The sequence below is a fragment of the Vombatus ursinus genome, unplaced genomic scaffold (assembly GCF_900497805.2).
Source record: "Vombatus ursinus unplaced genomic scaffold, bare-nosed wombat genome assembly UNPS02014832.1, whole genome shotgun sequence".
NCBI classification, from domain to species: Eukaryota; Metazoa; Chordata; class Mammalia; order Diprotodontia; family Vombatidae; genus Vombatus; species Vombatus ursinus.
The window spans coordinates 38,220,189-38,241,899 of NW_020954610.1; the positions used below are offsets into that span (position 1 = coordinate 38,220,189).

Here is a 21,711-nt window from a genome sequence, read left to right on the forward strand (position 1 = left end):
TTAGAGGTCATTGAGTCCAATTCCCTCATTTTATAGATGAGAAAACAGGTTCAGAAAGGTTAAATCACTCAACTAATAATTATCAAAGGTGGTATTTAAACCTACTCCCTCCCAAATCCAAGTACAGCATTCTCATCTGCTTTGCCAAGCTGCCATTAGCTTTCTCTGTACCACTGCCATCATTTGGATACAAATAGAGTTATCAACCCTAACGCCACAAATGGAGGACCTTGGCCAAACCGAGGGCAAATTACTTACTCGCTATAAGATTGTATTCCATTTCAGTTTTGGAATAGAGAGGCAATGTGGCCTAAAGTGCAGCATGGGGAATACAAATATAAGGGGAAAGAAAGACAGTCTTTGCCCTCAAAGAGCTTATATTCTAATGGAAACTTTGAAGCATGAGCAATGGACTTGAAATTTAGAAGACCTAGATTCAAATCCTGCCTCAGACACTTAATAGTTTCATGACTTAAGACATATCACTTACCCTCTCTGAGCCTCAGTTTCCTCATCTTCAAAATGAAGATGATAATGGCATCTATCTCACAGGATTGTTGTGGGAAATCAAATGAGATCATTGTGTAAAGCACTTTATAAACATTAAAGTATTATCAAAATCTCAGCTGCAATTGTCTTCACTCAACAGCCAGACCACCTCACCTACTGACTCAATCATCTTTGATTTTAATGATGAATTTCAGATCACAGTCAAGATCTTCTAATGCCCAGAACTGATAATAATGCTATCAGAAAATCATAAAATTATATTCTGTTTATTCTTCTAAAAGAATTCTTCCCTATCCAGTTGGTTCTCCTTATATATACCTTAAGCAGAAGTATGAGAGCCTAGTTATCTGAAATGGAAAGGTCCAAAAGAGCTAGAGAAATAAATAACTATAGAGATGGATAGATGGTAGAATGTGTATGTATTATATGTGTGTGTGTGTGTGTGTGTGTGTATATATGTGTGAGATACATACATGGAGAGGTGCAAATAAACTAGATGGATATTTTGATAAAGTATGCATTTATTATATAGATGATTTATTTATCATATATATCATATGATACACATCCTATGTGTGTATTATATGTGATATATCATATATAATAAACACTCTAATTATCTATAGATATATCACATACACATATTTATCATACATATGATACACTACAATACAATATTTATCTAGTTCACATAGAACTTTCTCTGTATATATGTGTGTACATGTACACATATAATCATATATATCATTATATATCACATATAATACATATACATACTAAAGAAAGGTTGACTCATCCTTAAGTATCTTTTGAAACTACTGAAGGAGAATTCATACCAGAGCAGCTATATTATTTTTCAGCTGCACTTCTTCCATTTTTATAACATAACTATTCCCTATGGTGAATGACATGAAATGGCACCAACATGTTGCCCAGGTGGCAGTCCCAGGTAACATAAGCAGGGATTCACCGCATTTTCTCTCTACAGTCTAAATTTTCTGACTCCTCTGCCAGTCCCAAATAAAAAGAGGAAAGCAAATTGAACATGCAATATTGGTTGGATTGGGAATTGCTGCTATTATATGCGGTTTCTAATGTCTTTAGCTAGATGCTTGAGTCATTGACCCAAGACAGGAAAAAAATTAAGTCAGAAGACTGAATTTTTATAGACCCTGACCAAAGATGACCCAAAGGAAGCAGTTCATCAATTTGAACAGATGAAGTGATATTGAGAACCTCTGAAGCAATGGGGAGTATTCCTTTCAGCACTGGATAAGCAATTAAGTGCCTACTATGTGCCAGGTGAGGCAGCTGGTGGCTCAGCGGATAGAGTACTGGGCCTAGAGTCAGGCAGACCTGAATTCAAATCCAGCCTCAGACACTTCCCAGCTGGATGACCCTTGGCAAGTCACTTAACTTCTGATTGCCTGACAAAAGGATACATTGGAGAAGGAAATGGCAAATCACTCCAGTACCTTTGCCAAAAAATAACCCCACGGACACTTGGTTCACAGAGTCACAACCAATCAAATCAACAACAACAACAAATGTGCTGGACTGGGAATGCACACAGACACACAAACAAAATGGCCCCTGCCTCCAAAGAGCTTACATTATTGAGGGGACGTAACATGTACACAGAAAAATAAACTCTCTCTCTCCATATATACACACACATACACATATATGTATATATACGTGTATGTATATGCATGTACATGTGCATGTGTGTATATATATACACATATATATTTCCTATGGGTGAGGGAGGGGGAAGCACTAGCCACATGGGCAGTTAGGATAGGTCTCGTGTAGGATGTGGTACATGAGGAAGCTAAAGCTTCTACTAGGCAGAAGTGAGGAGTAAGTACATTCCAGGTCTGGGGGACAATCTATGAAAGGTACTTAGATGGAAGATAGAATGTCATATATAGGGGACAGCAAGTTAACCATTTGGGATGGAATTCTGATGACAAAAATGTGTGAATGAGGGTAATATTTAATAAGCTTAGAAAGGTAGACCGGAGCCAAACTGTGAAGGGCTTTAAACACCAAACATAAGGGACTTTTTTGTTGGTTTGGTGTGGTTTGGTTCGGTAGGGTCAAGAGGGAGCCACTAGAGTTTTTGGAGCAAGGGAGAGGTACGGTTAGGTATTTGTGCACTGGGCATATTAATTTATGTAGAGGGAAGCCTGGAAAGGGGGGGAGTCCAGTTAGAAAGCTATTGCAAAAGTTCAGATAAGAATGATGAGGGTGTGGTTGTGGTATGAGTAGAGAGTAGGTGATGGATGGAGTATGTTAAGGATGTAGAATCAACAAGAGGTGACTGATAGGATGTGAGTGGGTAAGGAAGAGGTCAGAGTCAAGGCTTATTCAAGGGTTGCAAACTTGGATGCCTAAAAGGATGGTGGTGCTATCAGCAGTAACCAGGTAATTAGGAAGAGGAGATAAAGAGTTTGAGGAGAAAGATGGTAAATTCAGTTTTGGACATGTGGAATTTTAGATGCCTACAGTTGGTGATGTAGGACTGGAATGTAACAGACAAAGACTAGATATAAAGATGTGGATGTCATCTGAATAGAAATGATAATTAAACCCACAAAAGTTAACGAGATCACCAAGAAAGTATGGAGTGAGAAGAGGGCTCAGGAAAGAGCCAAAGCCAAAAAGCCAGACACCATCAGTTAGAGGACTAAAAATGGGTGATAATCCAACAAAGAAGGCTTAGAAGGAGCAAACAGGAAGAGAATGGAGAAAACAGTATCAAAAAGAAAAGTCAAGAAAGAGAGAGTATACAGGAGAAGGTGGTCAGCAGTGTCAAATGTAGCATAGAGGTCAGAAAGGATAATTGTGAGTTAGAGTTGGAAATCAGATTTGGCAACTGAGAAATCATTGTATGTTTGAAGAGAACAGTTTTAGTTGAGTGATGGTTTCCATACATTTACTGGAATATAGATATGCACGTATATTTGTGTAAATACATACATACAAGAAGAAGAAATACTAGAAGAAATGCATGAAGGTTCTGTGATTTTGAACCAGTAGAGAACTCTCTCAACCAGGGCAGATCACAACTCATCAATAACTTAGTTGATACCTTGTTCTAAGGGGTTGCCTAAGGCAGTTGCCCAGGCTAACATAGCACACAAGTGTCAGAGGCAATATTTGAACCTAGGTCTTCCTGACAACACTTCCAGCATTCTACAGTGTGCGCCACTGCTACCTCTCTCTTTCCCCTCTTTCTTCTCCTTCCCAGTCGAACTAGAGGCCACAGAAAATACATATCAAATGCATGTCCTCCACTGTCCACCCATCTTTAGTCAGTCTAAACAAACATAACATGGAAGACCAGTTAGAACTTTTTTCACCTGGTTGAACTCTTCATAAATAAATGATGGAAGAGTGGTACTCAAAAGAAAAGAAAGAATATGAAAAAAAAACATTGCCATGGATATACCCATTAAAACCATCTCTACACAGTTGTTAGCCGAACTTTAAGAGATGTCTAAAACTATTGTGCAACAGAAGAAACAATTAGTTAACTAATTCACTATTTCCAAAGGCAATGATGCAGTATAGAGAAAATGCCAAAGTTTCCAGAGCCTCAGATTCAAATTCACACACACACACACACACACACACACACACACACACACACACACATCCCACCTTAACTACTACGTCAAATTAATTTTGAAGTTGCCCTGAGGATTGGTTTAAAACTTATTGAATATCTACGGGCATCCTCAGACCTGTTAAAGGACATAGGAAAATTGCAGTCCCTGCATGCTATTGAAACAAATTAGACAATGAAAAATTTCTTAATTCTAATTCTGTCTTAGGTTTTATTGGAAATTTTTATTGGTAGAGCGATTATTGGGATTTCTTTGAGTGTGTAAGCTGAGGGCAAGGATTTGCACACAGTAGGCACTTAATAAATACTTGCTGGATTAGACTTGGTTGGATGGATGTCATTGCCCTGTTTTACTTAATTAAGTTTGCTTCCCAGGATCATCTATTTGATGTTAAATTTCAAAAAAGCAGGTAGAAGTCGATTTAAGATATACAAAATAGGTGATTATCTAGAGATAAAGTCAGGCATAGGTAGAAACCTAGGAGACTTAATGGGTAAGGTTGAAAAAAAGTTTATAAACGGAGTCAAAGCCAGGGTTTACAGGATCTTACAGCAACAAGCATAATTATTATTATTGTTATTGATACTATAGATAGTATTTATAAAGCTCTTTAAGGTTTGCAAAGCATTCTCCATATGACATCTCATTTGATTCTCAAAACAACCACATGAAGTCAATGCTATTATTATTGCCTTTGTCATGGATAAGGAAACTGAGGCTGAGATGGGTCAAGTGACTTGCCAAAGGTCACACAACTAGTACATATGTCTGGCAGAAATTGAACCAGGATCTTCCTGACTCCAAGCCCAGCACTGTCTCCACTCCACCACCTAGACACATGAGTATAACTCTTCACAAGACACAGTTTCACTGCCTCATAGATTTCCCTCCCCTAACCCCAGAGTGGAAAGGTTGCCCTAGGAATATGAAAAGTTTGGGCCACTATTCGTTTATAATAGAACGCAGTTTAACTCAGCCAAAGGAAAGTGATCCACCGGGAGCATTTAAATGGATTATCCCAACCCCATTCACCAACAGATATCTTCAGCTCCTCATAGCTTGGAGTGAACTAAAAATCTTCCCTGCTAAAATACATTCTCAGATTTAAGTCTGAGACTTTCTAGCTCTTCGTCAATATTCCATCTGCACCTGGGCCATTGTTCCACACTGGTTTGCCTCACAGGAAGAGAAACAAAAGGATTCCCATTTTGCTCTTGGATGAAAAACACATAGAAGATATTTGCCTTTCCCAAGGCCACAGAAACAGCTGTCAACGGCCCCATATAAGAACCTGAGATCTTGACTCTTGGTCATGTGATGACTCCTCTATGGTACTTCCATTTCATTTGGGTCAGGCCTCATGGTGCTGAAGAAAGATCAATGGGTCTGGAATCAGAAAAACATGGTTCCAATCCTGGCTCTACAAATTCCTACTCTGTAACCTTGGGCTAGTCACTCCTTGGATGAAAGACATTGCACCAGCCCTAGATCTCTGATCCTAGACCTGACTGAGACACTAAGTGGCAAATAGAGAAATTAAATTAAAAATAAGGGGAGTTCATTGAACACAGCTTTCTCTTTTCCTTCATTTTTATGGTTAAGAGCCTACATATATTTGTTTCACTAGCTTGTCTACTATTATAATAGCTATCATTTACATAGGGCTTTAAGGTTTGCAAAGTACTTTACAAATATTATCTCATCTGATTCTTACAACAACTTTGGGAGGTAGGTACTATCAATATTCCCATCTTATAGATGAGAAAACTGAGGAAGGTGGAGCTTATGTGTCTAGGATTACACAACTAGCAGGTGTCCAAGGAGACCTTCCTGACCATAACGTTGAGTTGTTTCAGGAATGCCTGACTCTTCCTGACCTTATTTGGGGTTTTCTTGGCAAAGACACTAGAATGCTTTGCCATTTCCTTCTCCAGCTCATTTTCAGATAAAAGAACTGAGGCAAACAGGGTTAAGTGACTTGCCCAAGGTCACATAGCTAGTAAGTGTCTGAGGCTGTATTTGAACTCAGGTCTTCCTGACTCTAAGCCCAGTGCTCTATCCATTGTGTCACCTAGCTGCCTATGGCCATAGAATCCTTTCCAGACTTTCCTTGTCAGAAAATTGATACATTTACAGTGTTTTCATTGGCATCAGCATTTATAAGCAACTAACCATGTGGGTTTTCTCTTGTCCTTTTCCCCCATCCCCATCTCTTCTAGATGATAGACATGATGTACTTTGTCATCATTATGCTGGTGGTATTGATGAGTTTTGGGGTGGCTAGGCAAGCCATCCTCTTCCCCAATGAGGAGCCTTCGTGGAAGCTGGCCAAGAATATTTTCTACATGCCCTACTGGATGATTTATGGGGAAGTGTTTGCAGACCAGATAGACCGTAAGCAAGTTTATGATTCTCATACAACAAAGTCAGGTATTTAACTTCAATCCGGTGATGTCTTTTCCAAGATCGTTTGTTTGTTCTCAATAAATGGCTCAAGAGAGAGGACTGTTTCGGAACTTGGATTCTTGGAGGAAAATCAATCCCAGAAGGTACACAGCTAGGAGTAGTGAAACCTTCCTTGGGTGCTTGTTTCCGATGGTGTCCTCTATGTGACTCGGGTCTACCAAATTTTCTAATTTCAAAGAGATGAATTACTTTAAAAAAAGTAATTCCCATTTTGGATTTTAAATCCTAGGACCATGTGTTGAGTGTGTGGATATCAGGAATGTGCTATGTTATTCCCACCCCCTCTGCCCCCTTTTTAAAAAATTAAATCCATGGATTTTATTTCAGAACAAATTCAACACGACCACAAATATTCCAGTGTGGCAAAAGGAATCTATAGGATGTTTTCCATATACTGAAATCAGTTCCTCAATTTCTCTCCCCAAATATCTTAAATGATGTGCTCCTGCAAATTCACTGGAGTTGGCAAATCCTGAGGTTTCATTTGGCTGGGAGTATGGAAAATGACTTAGGTTATAAATTTCAGTTGCATGCTACTGTATGCCAGGGGTAAAAAGCAGCTATACCCTGAAGTGATACCATGTGAGAAGCAAAACACAGCAGGACCTAGCCACATAAGGCCCTAATATATGCTGATTTCCAGGGGCCCCCATCCCTTTTTAATGGTACTTGAATATGCATGTGTCCTAGAAGTCTTTTCAAGGTTTCAATTTGCAAGGAAGAAGTCAGGGTCCACCAGGTATGGGAATGCATGGGAAGAAAGCATCAGGAATAAAGGCATTGCTCAGTGTGGAGGAATCAAATCCTTGGAGCAATTTTTTCCACCTTTTCCCTGAGGAGCTTAGCTCTAGAAATAACATCCTCCCTACATTGTTGAATTAACATATTTTTAAACATTGTTGCTGACAGGCCAGCCAAATGAGCACTGGACTATATGCATGGATTAAGGTTACATAACCAGGTGGTGATACTTATTAAAAATTAGGAAAAAGAGAAATAGTCAATATTCTGCCCCTTAAAGGGCTCAGACCAGGAAATCAAGTTTAAAGCATTGAGTAGTGTGATTCTACCACCACTAAGAGCACTGAGTACAGGACTGGCTTCAGACCCCATTTTTAAATCCTTTTCCTTTCATCTCCAATCCCCTTGGAGTTTGGATAAATTCTTCTCTTGAACCAAGAAATGTGAAGCCGACGAGGCTACTTGAAACAAATATTCATTTCATGAGGATGAGCTGACTCTCCAGAGAATAATGTTAACTCTATCAAGTCAGCAACCAGTCAACAAGCATTTATGAGGTGCTTAACTATGTACTAAGCACTGTGCTAAGCCCTGGGGATAAAAAGAAAGGTAAAATGCAGTCCCCTGCTCTCAAGGAGCTCATGTTCTAATGGCGGAGATAATACATAACAACTATGTCTATATAAGATGTTTACAGGGTAAACTGGAGGTAATTTCAGAGGGTCTTCCTCCCAGAGACACTAAAGTGCCTTCCTAACTCCAGGACTTCCAGTAAACAGGGAAAGCCCTTCTGAAAGCCTCTTTCCACATGGTTCCTAAAAAAAAAAAATCTTAGTTCAATGGTTAAAAACTCATCTGTTGTCTTATTTTTCCCTTGGAGAAAAAATTGAAATTGTCTCCAAGAAATTGCTTTTTTTCACCTTGGTTCTATCATTTATCTTTCTGGGTTTCCATTCTTCCAAAATCTTTCCTTAGTTTTTACAGGTATTGGAATACTGGGGCGGGGGGGGAGGGGAGGAGGCCTCGGGAAGTCCATTGGGATGTAGGTTTCTTTATGAATGGGAGTTTCTACGTCCTTCTACAAGTGGCCATTTATTGATGTTGTACTAAGGACCCAGCCTAGTGCAACAAACATCGCAGTCTGGCTGAATAACAGGATTTATTTTTATGTTTTGATGAAGGGCTGATTATAGTTTAGAACCCCAAAACCTGTCAAGATGGAAGAATTTTTTTTCGTTTGTGTGAGTGGAGTCTGGCAAGGCATTTCCTATACCATTAATTTTATCTGTAATACCATACATGCATGAGAATAAATTACCTCCCCCTACTACTGGCATTTTGAGGAATAGAGTGAACGATACTTTGATGAAATGACCCACTACTAGATAATAACTCCCGACACACCTCACCCATCCTTTCTACTTACGTCCTCATCCTACCCAAAGTTTAGAAATGTACCTCAATGTATTCTTTATACTTGTTCTAAGCTAAATCAGCCACTGTTTTTCTGTCTAGAATACTCTAGAGTATTTGTCCTTTCTCAAATGTGTGTGGTACAGTATCCCCAATCTGATGTTCAACTTGTTCAAATATATCTGTCCCTTTAATGAATTGATTTGGGAGGCAGTAGGGTATAGTGAAAGCAGTGCTAGATTTGGATTGTGTTTTAAAGCCCAGCTCAGTCATTTACTTACTCCCTTTATGATCTTGGGCAAGTCCCTTTATTTCCCTGGTCCTCAGTTTCCTCACCTATAAAATGAAGGGGTTGGTGGTCTAGATTACCTTTAAGTTTCCTCTCAACTTTTAATCTAAGATCCTATGATTTCCACATGATTACATGGGAGGAACTCAGTAGGAGTAGAGATCTCTCCCCCCCACCCCCACCCAGACAGTCAGTAGAATATTCAGAGAGCCTCAAGCAGAGAGATATTTGAGAAAGGTACAAATCAGGTTTGCTACTATAAAGTGTGTCGCCTCTTTTCTGTGCGAAATCCAGGTTGGTTTGTGAAGCATGCATTCAGGCTGATGGAATCTCGAATCAACCCGGACCCACCACCCTGCAGAGGGTCTGCCTATGCTGTAAATTTGCTCTTTGTGGGGGCTTTCTCCTTTTTCTCCCAAAATGCTGCACCTCTAACACACATCCTCCAAAGCAATTCATTTCTAACCCAATGCACGTGCTCTGTGTCTAACTTTTTTTACTCCAAAATGGCTGCATCCATTTCATGTTTAAAAAAAAAAAAAAAAAAAACCTCTTAATTGGAATGTATATGGATGTATGACAATGCACTGAGACTTGTTACCTTCAGTCTGACACCTCAGAAGTGAGTCCAGCTTTGATACCCTCACTTCTGGGAACCAGGGTTACCTCTGTGCAATATATCATTTTTCCAGCAGTTTGTGCAGTGGCCAAAGAAACCAGAAAACAAGACTTACTTAATGATGCTTTCTAAATGTGCCTGAAGAAAGCTTTAAAAAAAAAGAGTGAGGGGTGGGGTGGTAGAAGCACTCAGAATAATATGACAGGGAAAAAAGAGCCTTTTACCTCTAAGTAGTTTTTGAAGACTCAGCCAGAGGACAATAGAAAATTTTCCTAGTAGCCTATGAGATAGCTCATGCTTTTTACTCTTCCTCATGGTGGAGAGTAAGAAGGGGGAGGAGTGAAAAGGAATAGGTATGAGTTCATTACCCTGGAAATTCTAAAGTAATAGGGACATAACTGGCCTATTCTGAGCAAATCGCTGTAAGCGTTCAGGTCAAATTAAGAGATGTTTTTCAAAAACCAAAATAGCATCCATGTATGAAGTCATCTGGTCTCCAGCTCACTGAAGGCACCACGCCCTGCCAATATCAATTAACATGCTCTAACATAAAGATAGGTGATGTGAAAAAATACATATTAACTTTTCAGGCCTGGACATGATCCCTTCGGAGCAAGAGGGAGAGAAACCACTCAGGGGAAAGGAACAAACAGGGAACAGTTAAGACTGCAACAATGGGCAATGTTATAGGCACCAGTCAGTGTTGTGTATAAAACCAACATTAGGCGGGATCTCATCACATCTAAAATGTTGGATTCTTCTATTTGTTGATGATCTGGGAGGAAACCTAGTAAATATCTTTTTGGTTAGCAACGAAACGGGCATGGGGAGTGGACAACTGGTGACATCTTTTCTCTGAATGAAGAGGACTTCCATTTATAGGGTTACAGCCTCCCACGTCTTCTTTTTTCACTGTCTAAAGCACAGGATAGGAAGGAAAAAATCATGGCACTTAGATGCATTAAACAGGGCCTAAAGTTAGACTTCTTTTCTGACATCCTGAATATTTTTACAAGTTTAGGTAGTCATTTGAAAGCAAGATACTGAAAAGTGATTCTACCTTGACATCTTCCTACTACCTCTCAATCCTTTTGTGTTACAATTTAGCTATCAAGACTACTTAGTGCACAGGTCAGGTACGTTTTTTGCTTATTGACTCTAATCTCAACATCATGTCTGACAGTCTTTAACAGGAGATTTAGAGTCACAGCTAACCACACCATTTCATTACTTTTACAAAAGGCTTCCTAAAAAACAGCCTAGTTTGTTTCAGGTTTTTTTTAACAGTCCTGTTGAGTCAACAGATCTGAAAGGACAAAAAAAATGTTTTTAGTTAGTAAACTAGGGAACAGATACAAAGCCAAAACACAAGAATGCATTGGTTTTCTGATCCATATTGTACTTTAAAATATTTTTTCTACACTTTGGATGATAGATTTGAACAGCCAAGATGCCTAGTTTCTCAAATATGCTTGCCTTTTTCCTTTCTCTTTCTTTCTTTTTTCTTTCTTTCTTTTTTTTTGGCTTTGAACTTATAATTTCAGTTATATATGGAACTTCTATTGTGAAGCTTCCCTTCACAGACTGCAGATCAGACACTCCTTACAATTTATAGTCCCAGAGAGTTGCTTAGAGCACTGAGAGGTCACATGATTTGCCCAGAGACACACAGCTAGTATGTGTCATAGGAAGACATGTCTTTCCGACTCCAAAGCTGGCCTTCTCTCCAATATGCCACTTGCCTTAATGATGGATTATTTGGTTTGTATTAAGTTGAAGAACGATGTTGTACATTTCAACTTTGGAATTCAACTCTTGAAACTTAGGACAGCATGTGCACCTGTTTATTTGTTGTTGATTATGTCTAATGGACTCAAAGCTCTATCAAAGAAAAAAGGACCAGGTGCATTAGCTTCTTTTGACAGCTAGAGTATAGAGCAGTGTTGCCTGCCCCCCCTCCCAAAAAAATAAGGCAAACTAAATAATTTTCTTAACACAACACCAGTACAAACTTGGAAATTACATATCAGAAAATGTTTCATTTCAGTTTACTCTTATAACAATTTTATTAACTTAAAAGACCAAAGCTGGTACTGTCTTTTCCCAGTGACAAACTACACATGCTATCTATGAACAAACCTTCCCAAGTAGAGCAAGGCTCATCACCAACAGGCTGGCCACTGGGTGATGAATTCTTCAGCCATGAAAGCTCATGTAACAGATAAAAATTTTTAAATTGCCCTAATCCTATATGGTTCCCTTCTGCCTCTATGGTGACTGTGACAGTCTTGGAAAACAGAGAAGCTGGTATGAAGAACTATCTAGTTTTTAGACCATCTGTAAACATCAGTTTTTAACTGCTCATATTCTAAGGGTGTTATCTTTGTCCAATTGCCGATGAAATGATATAATACTGAAGGAACAAAAATATATCCATATGGATATTTTTTTCTATAAATAAAATTAAAAGATGGAAATAAGGAGATGTAGCCAGGTGGAAGGAATGGTTCACAGATTCTCCTAAGAGAATGTAAAAAAAGAATTGGAGGGAGGGTGTATTATCATGTTCCCCAAAACATCAAGAAACTTTGTTTTATGAGTCATTTGGCCATCACCCCTCACAATACTCATGATGAGTGTAAGCAAAAAAATTGCCATGAAGATATAGCTTCAGCTATTTGCCAAAATAGTGTTGCAGAGAATGACAAATAAAATATATTAATGAAGTGGGAAAATGTACAAAATCAAGTAAACATACATTAAAACTTGGCTACTTTATTATGTAAGTAGCCATAGGGTATGCTGGCCAAAATTTATGTTTGAAAAGCCGGTTTGACAAAGTAGATCAATCGTTAAGCATTTATCAAGCACCTACTACATACCAGGAATTAGGAGCACAAAGATGAAAGTCAAAATTCCCGTCCTGGGGAGGTTTACAATCTAACAATACAATATGTGCACATATCAATTTGCTGATAGATGACTGGGGATAAAAGATGATTGGGGTGAGGACAAGGGGAAGGGAAGGAAATAAGCATTTATTAAGCACCTATTATGTGCCAGGGACTGTGCTAAGTGTTTTACAAATTTTACCTCATTCAATCCCAACAGCTCTGGGAAATAGGTGTTTTTATTATTCCCATTTTACAGCTGAGGAAACCAGGGCAAACAGAGATTAACTAACTTGCCCAGAAACATAGCTAGTGTCTGAGACTAGATTTGAACACAGGTCTTCCTCACTCCAGGCACAGCAGGCTATCCACTGTGCCACCTAACTGAGATGGGGGAGGAAGTGGAAGAGATTAGCAACTGGGAATATCAGGAAAGTAGGGGCAGGGCTGTTTGTGAGGTTCTTTGTTTTTAAATAGAAAACAGGGATCTTGAGCAAGGCTTTGATTGAAACTATGGATTCTAAGTGGTAAAGATGAAGGAGGAGTACATTACAGGCATCGGAGACAACCAATAAAAAAGCTCCAAAATGGGAGAAGGCGTGCTGAAGATGAGAGCAGCTGGATTGCAGTGTGCATAAGGGGAAATAAAGAGTAATAAAGCTTGAAAGGTAGGTTGGGGCCAGCTTTTAAAGGCCTGCAAATGCCAAACAGAAGAGTTCATATTTGATCCTAGAGGTAATAAGAAGCCACTGGAATTTATTTAGTGGGATATGGTCAGATCTGCACTTTAGTAAAATCATTTTGGCAGCTCGTGGAAGAGGGATGGGAGGGTGGAGACAAGACTTAAGGCAGGGAAAATTAAGAGGCTAGTCCATTCGTAGAGATATGAGGTGGTCAGAGAGTGAACTATAAAGGTGGCTGTGTGAGGAGGGGGAAAGGACTAGGAAATATCTAAACAAGTTATGGTACATGAATATGGTGGAATATTACTGTACTCTTCTATGAAGAGTACCTAGAATCATGGCAAGATTTATATTGACTGACGGAGAATGACGTAAACAAAACCAGGAAAAAAACATACATAATGACTACCAAAATGCTAAACAGGAAGAACAAACAAATAAAACTAAACACTTTATACATAATGGTCAAACTTGGCCCTAAAGAGGAAAATAACAATTATATCTCCTTCCTTCCCTTACAGAAGAGGAGGATCATGGGTATAGAATATTGTATATCCTGTCATCTTTCGTTTATGTGTTGCTTAGTTTTGCTAAACTTTTTCTTCTCTCTCGTTTTAATTCTTTCTTACAAGGGATGGCCCTCTGGGAGCTGGAGGAATATATTTGGGAATGAAGGTGATGTAAAAGCAAAAATTATCAATACATTTTTTAAAAAAGAAAATGTTTGGAGATTAAGAAGAGAAAGAAATTAAGGCTTGCAAATTACTCAAGAGTCTTGTGCATATATCATAAATATGTTCTTAAAGAAGACAGTTGAAAGGCACTAGACACGTTGAGCATTACCAAAAAAACTGATTCCATTCTAACTGTAAATAACTGATAACAAATATGGGGATCATTTCATAATCAAGTGTCTATATGTAGTTATTTCATTGATTCCCTACAGCAAAATTAAAATCAATATAAATCTAGAAAAAAAGGGGAAAAAATGAAAAGATGTTTACATGTTAACATACCAAACTGGTATGTTAAAGCAAGTCACTAACTCTGAAAATTGGAAAATGGATAAAAGATATTAACTCTCATAAACTCCATTACTTAGAGAATTTTAATCCATGTAAAATAGTCACCAAAAGAGACAAAAGACACCAGAAAACACCTCTCTTCCTGTTTACACTCTCTTCTTTCTTTAATCTATCCCATACACAATTGGTAAAGTCATCCTCCTCAAGTATAGATCTGACCATACCACTCCGGTGCTCAAAAAAAAAAAAATCTCCATAAAACACAAGCTTTTCACCCCAGTGTTTCTTTTTTCTTTCTTTCTTTCCTTTTATTTATTTCTTTTTTTGGAGGCAATTGGGGTTAAGTGACTTGTCCAAGGTCACACAGCTAGTAAGTGTCTGAGGCCAGATTTGAAATCAAATCGTCCTGACCCCAGGATCTGTCCTCTATCCACGGCACCACCTAGCAGCCATCGCCCTAATGTTTCAGACTTCCCTAATGTGATTCATATCTATTCAGATTTGTTTCCCATAATTCCCTTATATTTACTCTGTGTTCCAGTCAAACTGACCTATTCTCAAAACGTTCTATTTCCTGCCTCTATCTCTTAGAACGAATTTTTTACTAGCTTGGGATGCACTCTATCCTCTCCTCACTTTAAAATCCTTACCTTCCTTCAATACCCAATTTACATGCTACCTCCTCCAAAGAGTTTTTCTGATCTCCCAAATTAGTGTTCTTTTCCTCCTCAAATTATTTTATTTTTGCTTTCCTGTTTACATGTTCTAGTTTCCAACAGAATGTAAGTTCCTTGAGGGCAGGGATCAGTGCCTTGCATACAGTAGGCTCTTAGGAAATGTGTTTAAGTGAAATGTTCTGACACCATACACTTGATCTCCTAGCTGAGCAGAGACACAAAAACTAAGAGTACCACTAGTTTATAATACAAGTACATCTGTAAAAAAAAAAAAAAAATTACAGGGGAAGAGAATGAACACCCAGAAGCAGTGTCACCTCACAAAACACCAAAAAATAGAGGATAGGAAAATAAACGAGAAGAAAGCTTAGCATGAAATCCATCCAAGTCAGATCATCCCAAAAACATTTATATATAGTTAAACTAGGACATCAGATAGATATAAAACAGATTTGCCAGAGTTTCTATAGCAATCTGTTCTCATCATCAATGACGATGGGTGTATATTCAACAGTACAGTGCCCACTGTGCGACATGAAGGAGAGGAAATGCCACTTAAGAAGATGAAGTTGGGGAAAAAAAACAGCTGGACCCAACTAAACATATACTGAGGAAATGTGTCCTGGAAATAACACGGTTTTAAAGTAACCCAGGCAGGGAGTCATTTTCAAAATATCTTAAAGAGGAGAAGATGCTGAAAGATGAAAGAGATCACAGATCTCAGTATTAACATAAAATGGCAACTTAACAGGTTTATGCAACAACCAACCCATCAGTCTACTTTTTGGCCCCAATAAGCTCTTTATGGGAATGACCTGCACACGTGTGATGTGTATCCATATTGCAAATATAAGAAGGCAACAGGTAACTATCGACAGATGATTTTCTATAGCAGACTACATATTTATAGGTTCACAGTTTACTGAAAAGGGAAGAAAATACAAGAGCACACTGTTCTTACAGATTTCTGATTTTTAAAAAAGCATTTGACTTGATAGAGCAAAACACTGCCATAATGGCTCTCTCTCTCAACAAGAGTTTCCCACAAGAGGATGTTAAGAATGACAAGTGTCCTTGATTGATATGACCACAGAGACATCTTTACTTGATGATCCTCCTGTTAGCATTACCAAGCAAGGGATATGACAAGGAGAAATGGTCTTCCAGTGTTATGGAAGATGTTATTCTACAAACACAAATGGAAATACTCTCTGTGAATAGAGTGAGATACTTTATAGTCTCTTCATTGTGAATGACAATATGTTTACTGCATCTGCTATGGGACCTCCTCGATGAGGTCCACAACTATATAAAGATAGGCCTGCATTCCATCAGGGAAAAATTAAGTAGACAGAGAATGAATATTTCCATAATTATGACCTCAGTCAATCAAAAGCCATTTATTAAGCACTTACTACATGCCAGAGCCAGACATTATGCCAAGTCTTGGGGATGGGAAGAAAGGTAAAAAGTCCGTCCTCAAGGAGCTCACATTCTAATGGAGGAGACAACATATAAATAGGTTCCTATAAGGGATACTGAAGGTATATGGGAGGAAGAAGCATGGTGTGCAGTGCTGTTGAGAAGAAGGGACGAGGACCAGGAAAGTCCTGAGGCAGAAGGTGTGACTTGAGCTAAGAGATAAAGGAAGTCAGAGAAACTAAGACTCAGAAGTGAGGAAGAAGAGCACTTTTTAGGTGCAGCTAGGTGGCGCAGTGGAGAGAGCACTGGCCCTGAAGTCAGGAGGACCTGAGTTCAAATCCGGCCTCAGACCAAACACTTGACACTTACTAGCTGTGTGACCTTGGGCAAGTCACTTAACCCCAATTGCCTCACCAAAAAAAAAAAAAAGAAGAAGAAGAAGAAGAGCACTTTAGGAATGGGAGACAGCTAGAACTAAGACACTGAGATGGAAAGTGGAGTGGCTAGAACAAAGGGGAGTATGCAGATCTTTGTAGCTGGATCCCAGAGTATGTGGGAGGAGAGTAAAGTATAATAAGACTAGAGAGGCAGGAAGGGGCCAGTTGGATGAGTAGATGAGTTGGATGATCCATTAACAGACATGGATGGCACTGGGGAAATTATACAGCAGTTTCAATGACCCCAAACTGCCACCTCGCTGTAAAGTCCATCTTTTTAGCACCACTGTTCTTCACGAGGGGCATGTGATCTAAGGAAAAGAAAAGAGGAAGGGGGGACGTATATTTGTTATGCACCTGCTACGTGCCAGGTGCTGTGTTAAGGAGAGTGGTAAGCACTTTACATATGTTACCTTATTTGAGATGAATAGAGAGCTGGGTTCCTAGCCAGGAAGACATGGGTTTAAGCCCCACCTGGACACATGCTAGCTAAGTGATCTTAAATGAAATCATTTAGCCTCTAAGTCCTATTAGCTAGAGAATATCATTTAACCTCTTAGTCCCTCTGGTCAACTCTCTGTAACTAAGTTTCTGAGAAGGTGCTGTTTACTCACCTGAAAGTTCCCTAGACCTTATGAAGTACCAGTCCTTTACCTATACCAATCCTCATCCCTATTCTCCCAATTGTGCTATATGCCTACAAGTCATAAAATCTTTTAAAAATCCAAAATTGTAGTTTACTCAAAAGGCAACAGAAAGACATATGCAAGGAAGCGGGGCATAAGGCTATGGAATATGACATTACTAGCAACGACTTGCTTTGAAAAAATAGCATTAAAGACATCAAGGACACATATGACCAAGAAAAATGGTGTCATATAGGGCTAAGAGTTGGATACTATTAGGCCACAAAATATTAAAAAAATTGAACATGGGTTGTTAATCTTTTTTGTATCATGGACACCTCTGATAGTCTGGTGACACCTGTGGATTTCTCAGAATAAAGTTTTTAAATGCATAAAATAAAATATAAGATTACAAAGAAAACCAATCACATTTTAATGGTCATCTAAAAATACTCTTTAAAACAAGTTCACAGATCCCAGGTTAAGAAACCTTGACCTAGAAGTAGGTTTCCAGCATATTGGGTAGATCCTTTAGGAAATATTTGAGGAAGAACATAAACAAAAAAACTCATAGTATGAAAATTATGAACTGTACCTATATGGGGAGGGGAGGGATGTCCCATATCAATAAGATCACAGACCCATCAAAGAATTTTAGGATTTCCAAAAAAAAATATCAAAGACCATGTTATTAGAAGAGTTTATCTAGCCAGAAGACCTGGATTCAAATTCCATTTCTCATTCCTCCTGGACATGAGAATGCAAGCAAGTCACTTAAACATCTACAAACCTTGGTTTTCTAACTTGTTAAATAAGCATAATAATCCTAATAATACCCTCCCTCAAAGATTTCTTGTGAACAAAGTGCTTTGTAAAATTCACACTGATAGACTGAAACTGACGTTAGTGGTTAATATCATGTGACCAAAAGTCCAGGTTTCCAAAGATCAATAAAAGGCTGTACACAAGTTTCTGTTAGAATGTGTGATCATTATTAGTATTATTTTTATTCCACTATTATTCCATTAGAAGTTAACAAACACACAATGTGGACTCAACTCTGAGGGAAAGACTTGATTCCCTTCTCGACTGGCTTATCCTGTATCAACATTACTGGGCCTGAACAGCTATAAAAGTCTTATGTGCACCCATCCCTACTTCCAAGTAGTACACTTAACTAGCCTGTCAGGTAACATTATCTGCCTCTTTATTATAATTCTGCTATCAGTGAGCCATGGGCACCTTCTGCATATCCTTCCATATTTTCCATTAGAGCCACTTCCTTTCTATGCAATCTCTGCCAACTATAAGAAAACTTGGATCTAAAGCAGTGATTTTATTAAGGACTAGAAATTTGCCAAACTTACTTTATCCCCAAAAAGGTTTCTGACAGATCTTTGGGAATTATGAACTGGTGGGTCTCACTTGCAAAGTAGTCAGGGTTGTAAAATCTATAATAATGTCTAACATTTATATGGCACTTCAGGGTTTGCAAAGCACTTTACAAACATTACTTCACCTTATCCTCACAATAACCATGCGAGGTAGGTGCTATTATTATCCCTATTTTACAGATGAGGAAACTCAGGTGCCTCCTAGAATCCATTCTTGATTGGAACCATGGAATTATGGAACTAGAGAGAGCCAAAGAGACCTCAAAGGCCCTCTACTCCAACTCCCTCATTTTACAGATGAGGAAACTGAGGTTGAAGGTATCTAACTGACTTATCCAAGATCACATAAATATCCAGGATTGCATTATCTATTTTGTCAATTATCTCCTTGGAGAATACTCCACTGTACTTAAAAATAGGATCTTGGGCCATGAACTTTAGGAATGAACTAAAAGGGACTTCAGTCCTGCCATAGATAGGAAGTCTTGATAAATGATTTTTGAGACTACCTCATTTCTTTGGGCCTCAGTTTCCTTTTCTATAAAATGTGAGGAATATGTTAGAAGATCTCTGAGCCCCCTTCCAGTCTGGATAGTTAGTGATTCTATGTATCACATGTGGTCCAGCCCTTGTCTCCACCCCCTCCCAAAATCCCTATTGACTCTGAGTTCACGTAGAAAGGGTTTGATCTTGAGAATCAACACCCCTCCCTCCCTCACAAGTAGACCATAACCTCTCTTTCCAAAATGCCTCCACCCCAGTTTTAACCCAAGTGAAATCTCTAGGATAAAGCTTAGTTATGGCTAATATCTAAGCTTCCCCAAAAGTCAGAGGGAACCAAATATTCAGAGGTATTCTTTGTGTCTTCCCAACAAAGAGCTAGAACCAGATGGGAGGTACTGTTCCAAAGTTCATAGGTTATTAATAGGTTATTACGCCCATAGATTCACAAGGAAGGAACTCTGAAAGCCACTGACTCCAACTCTTTCATTTGACAGATGAAGAAACTGAGTCTTTGAGAGGTTAAGTGACTCACTCAGGGTGACACAATTAGTAAATGTTGTATACTCTGTAAGTCAATCCGGGGAATTCTTGAAACTGACCAATTTAATCATTACCCCTCACATATAAAAATATTGATTCTGGAGTTTTCTTAACCAGTAAAGGAGACAAGTGTGGTGCTTTAAAAATAGCACATCATTTGGAGTTAGGTGGCCTTGAATCAAATCCTAATTCTGTTAAGAGAGGCAGAGGGATACAGTGGAAAGAGCAATAACTCTGAAGTCAGAGGCCCTGGGTTCAAATCCTACCTCTTATGCTTTTGCCAGGGTGACCTTGGGTAAATTCCTACCATCCCTCACTTTCCTCCTCTGTAAAATGAGGGCCTTGGATTGAATGGCCCCTAAGGTCTTTTCCAACTCTAGATTTATAATCAGCCTATCACTCACTATTTGTGGGGTCTCAAAAACAAGCCATTTAACCACTCCAACCCTCTGTTTCCTCACACATAGTATGAAAAGGTTGGAATAAATAATCCCTTAAATCCTTTCCTGCTCTAAACCCTTTTTTAATGTATTATTCATTTATTTTTCGGTTTTGTTTTTCTTTTACATTTTGAGTTCCAAATTCTCACCCTTCTCCCACCCCTCCCCAACCCACTGAGAAGGCAAGAAAAATATTATCAAGTATACATAAGGGACATGTAGGTGGTGCAGTGGATAGAACATCGGCTCTGAAGTCAGGGGGACCTGAGTTCAAATCTGGCCTCAGACCAAACACTTGACACTTACTAGCTGTGTGACCCTGGGCAAGTCACTTAACCCCAATTGCCAAAAAAAAAGTATGCATGTGAAATCATACAAAACATATTTCCATATTGGACATAGCACAACAACGCAAGAAAAAATAAAGAAAGTGAGAAAATTTACACTCAGAGTTCATCAGTTCTCTCTCTGGAAGTGGATAGCATTTTCCCATCATAAGTCCTTTGGAGCCATCTTAGATCATTGTATTGATGACAGTAGCCAAGTCTTTCACAGCTGATTGTCATCGCAACGTTGCTATCTCCTGGTTCTTCTCCCTTCAGTTTGCATCAGTTCATACAGGTATTGCCATGGTTTTTTTTCTAAAACTACCCCCCTCATCATTCACCACAATCATATGCCCCAACATATTCAACTATTCCTTAACTGATGAGTAACTCCTCAATTTCCAATTCTTTGCCAACACAAAAAGAGCTGCTGTAAATAGTTTGTACATATAGGCCCTTTCCTTTTTCTTTGATCTCTTTGGGGTACAGACCTAGTAGTGGTATTGCTAGGTCACAGTTTTATAGCTCTTTGAATATAGTTCCACATTGTTCTCTAGATTGATTGGACCAGTTCACAACTCCACCAACAGTTTATTATTAGTCTGCCTATTTTCCCTCTTCCCCTCCAGCATTTCTCATTTTTGATAGGTGTGAGGCGGTACCTCAGAGTTGTTTTAATTTACATTTCTCTAATTCATAGTAATTTAGAGCATTTTTCATATGACTATAGATAGCTTTGATTTCTTCTTCTGAAAACTGCCTGTTCATATTCTTTGACCACTTACCGACTGAGGAATGGCTCTTATTTTATAAATTTGACTCAGGTCCCTATATATTTGAGAAATAAAGCCTCTGTCAGAGAAATCTGTCCTTAATTTTTTTTGTTATTGCTTCATTGTCTATGATACCTTTAAGCAAAATGTAATTTCCCTGCTTATCTCTTTTAATTAAGTCTATTTTTGCTTTTGCTTTGTCTGAGATCATGATTGCTACCCCTTCAGCTGAAGCATAATAAATTCTGCTCCAGCCTTTTGTTGTGTCTTTATCTGTCTTTCTGTTTCAAGTGTGCCTCT

The 21,711-nt window shown here is 38.7% G+C and overlaps 1 protein-coding gene across 1 annotated transcript in view; it reads left to right on the top strand.

Annotated features, from left to right (window-relative positions):
* TRPM3 (transient receptor potential cation channel subfamily M member 3) overlaps positions 1–21,711 on the top strand; it is a 696,557-nt gene that overhangs the window by 618,389 nt on the left and 56,457 nt on the right. The window contains 1 exon segment of the mRNA XM_027839430.1: positions 6,365–6,539. Within this exon segment, the coding sequence (XP_027695231.1) occupies positions 6,365–6,539 (175 nt within the window).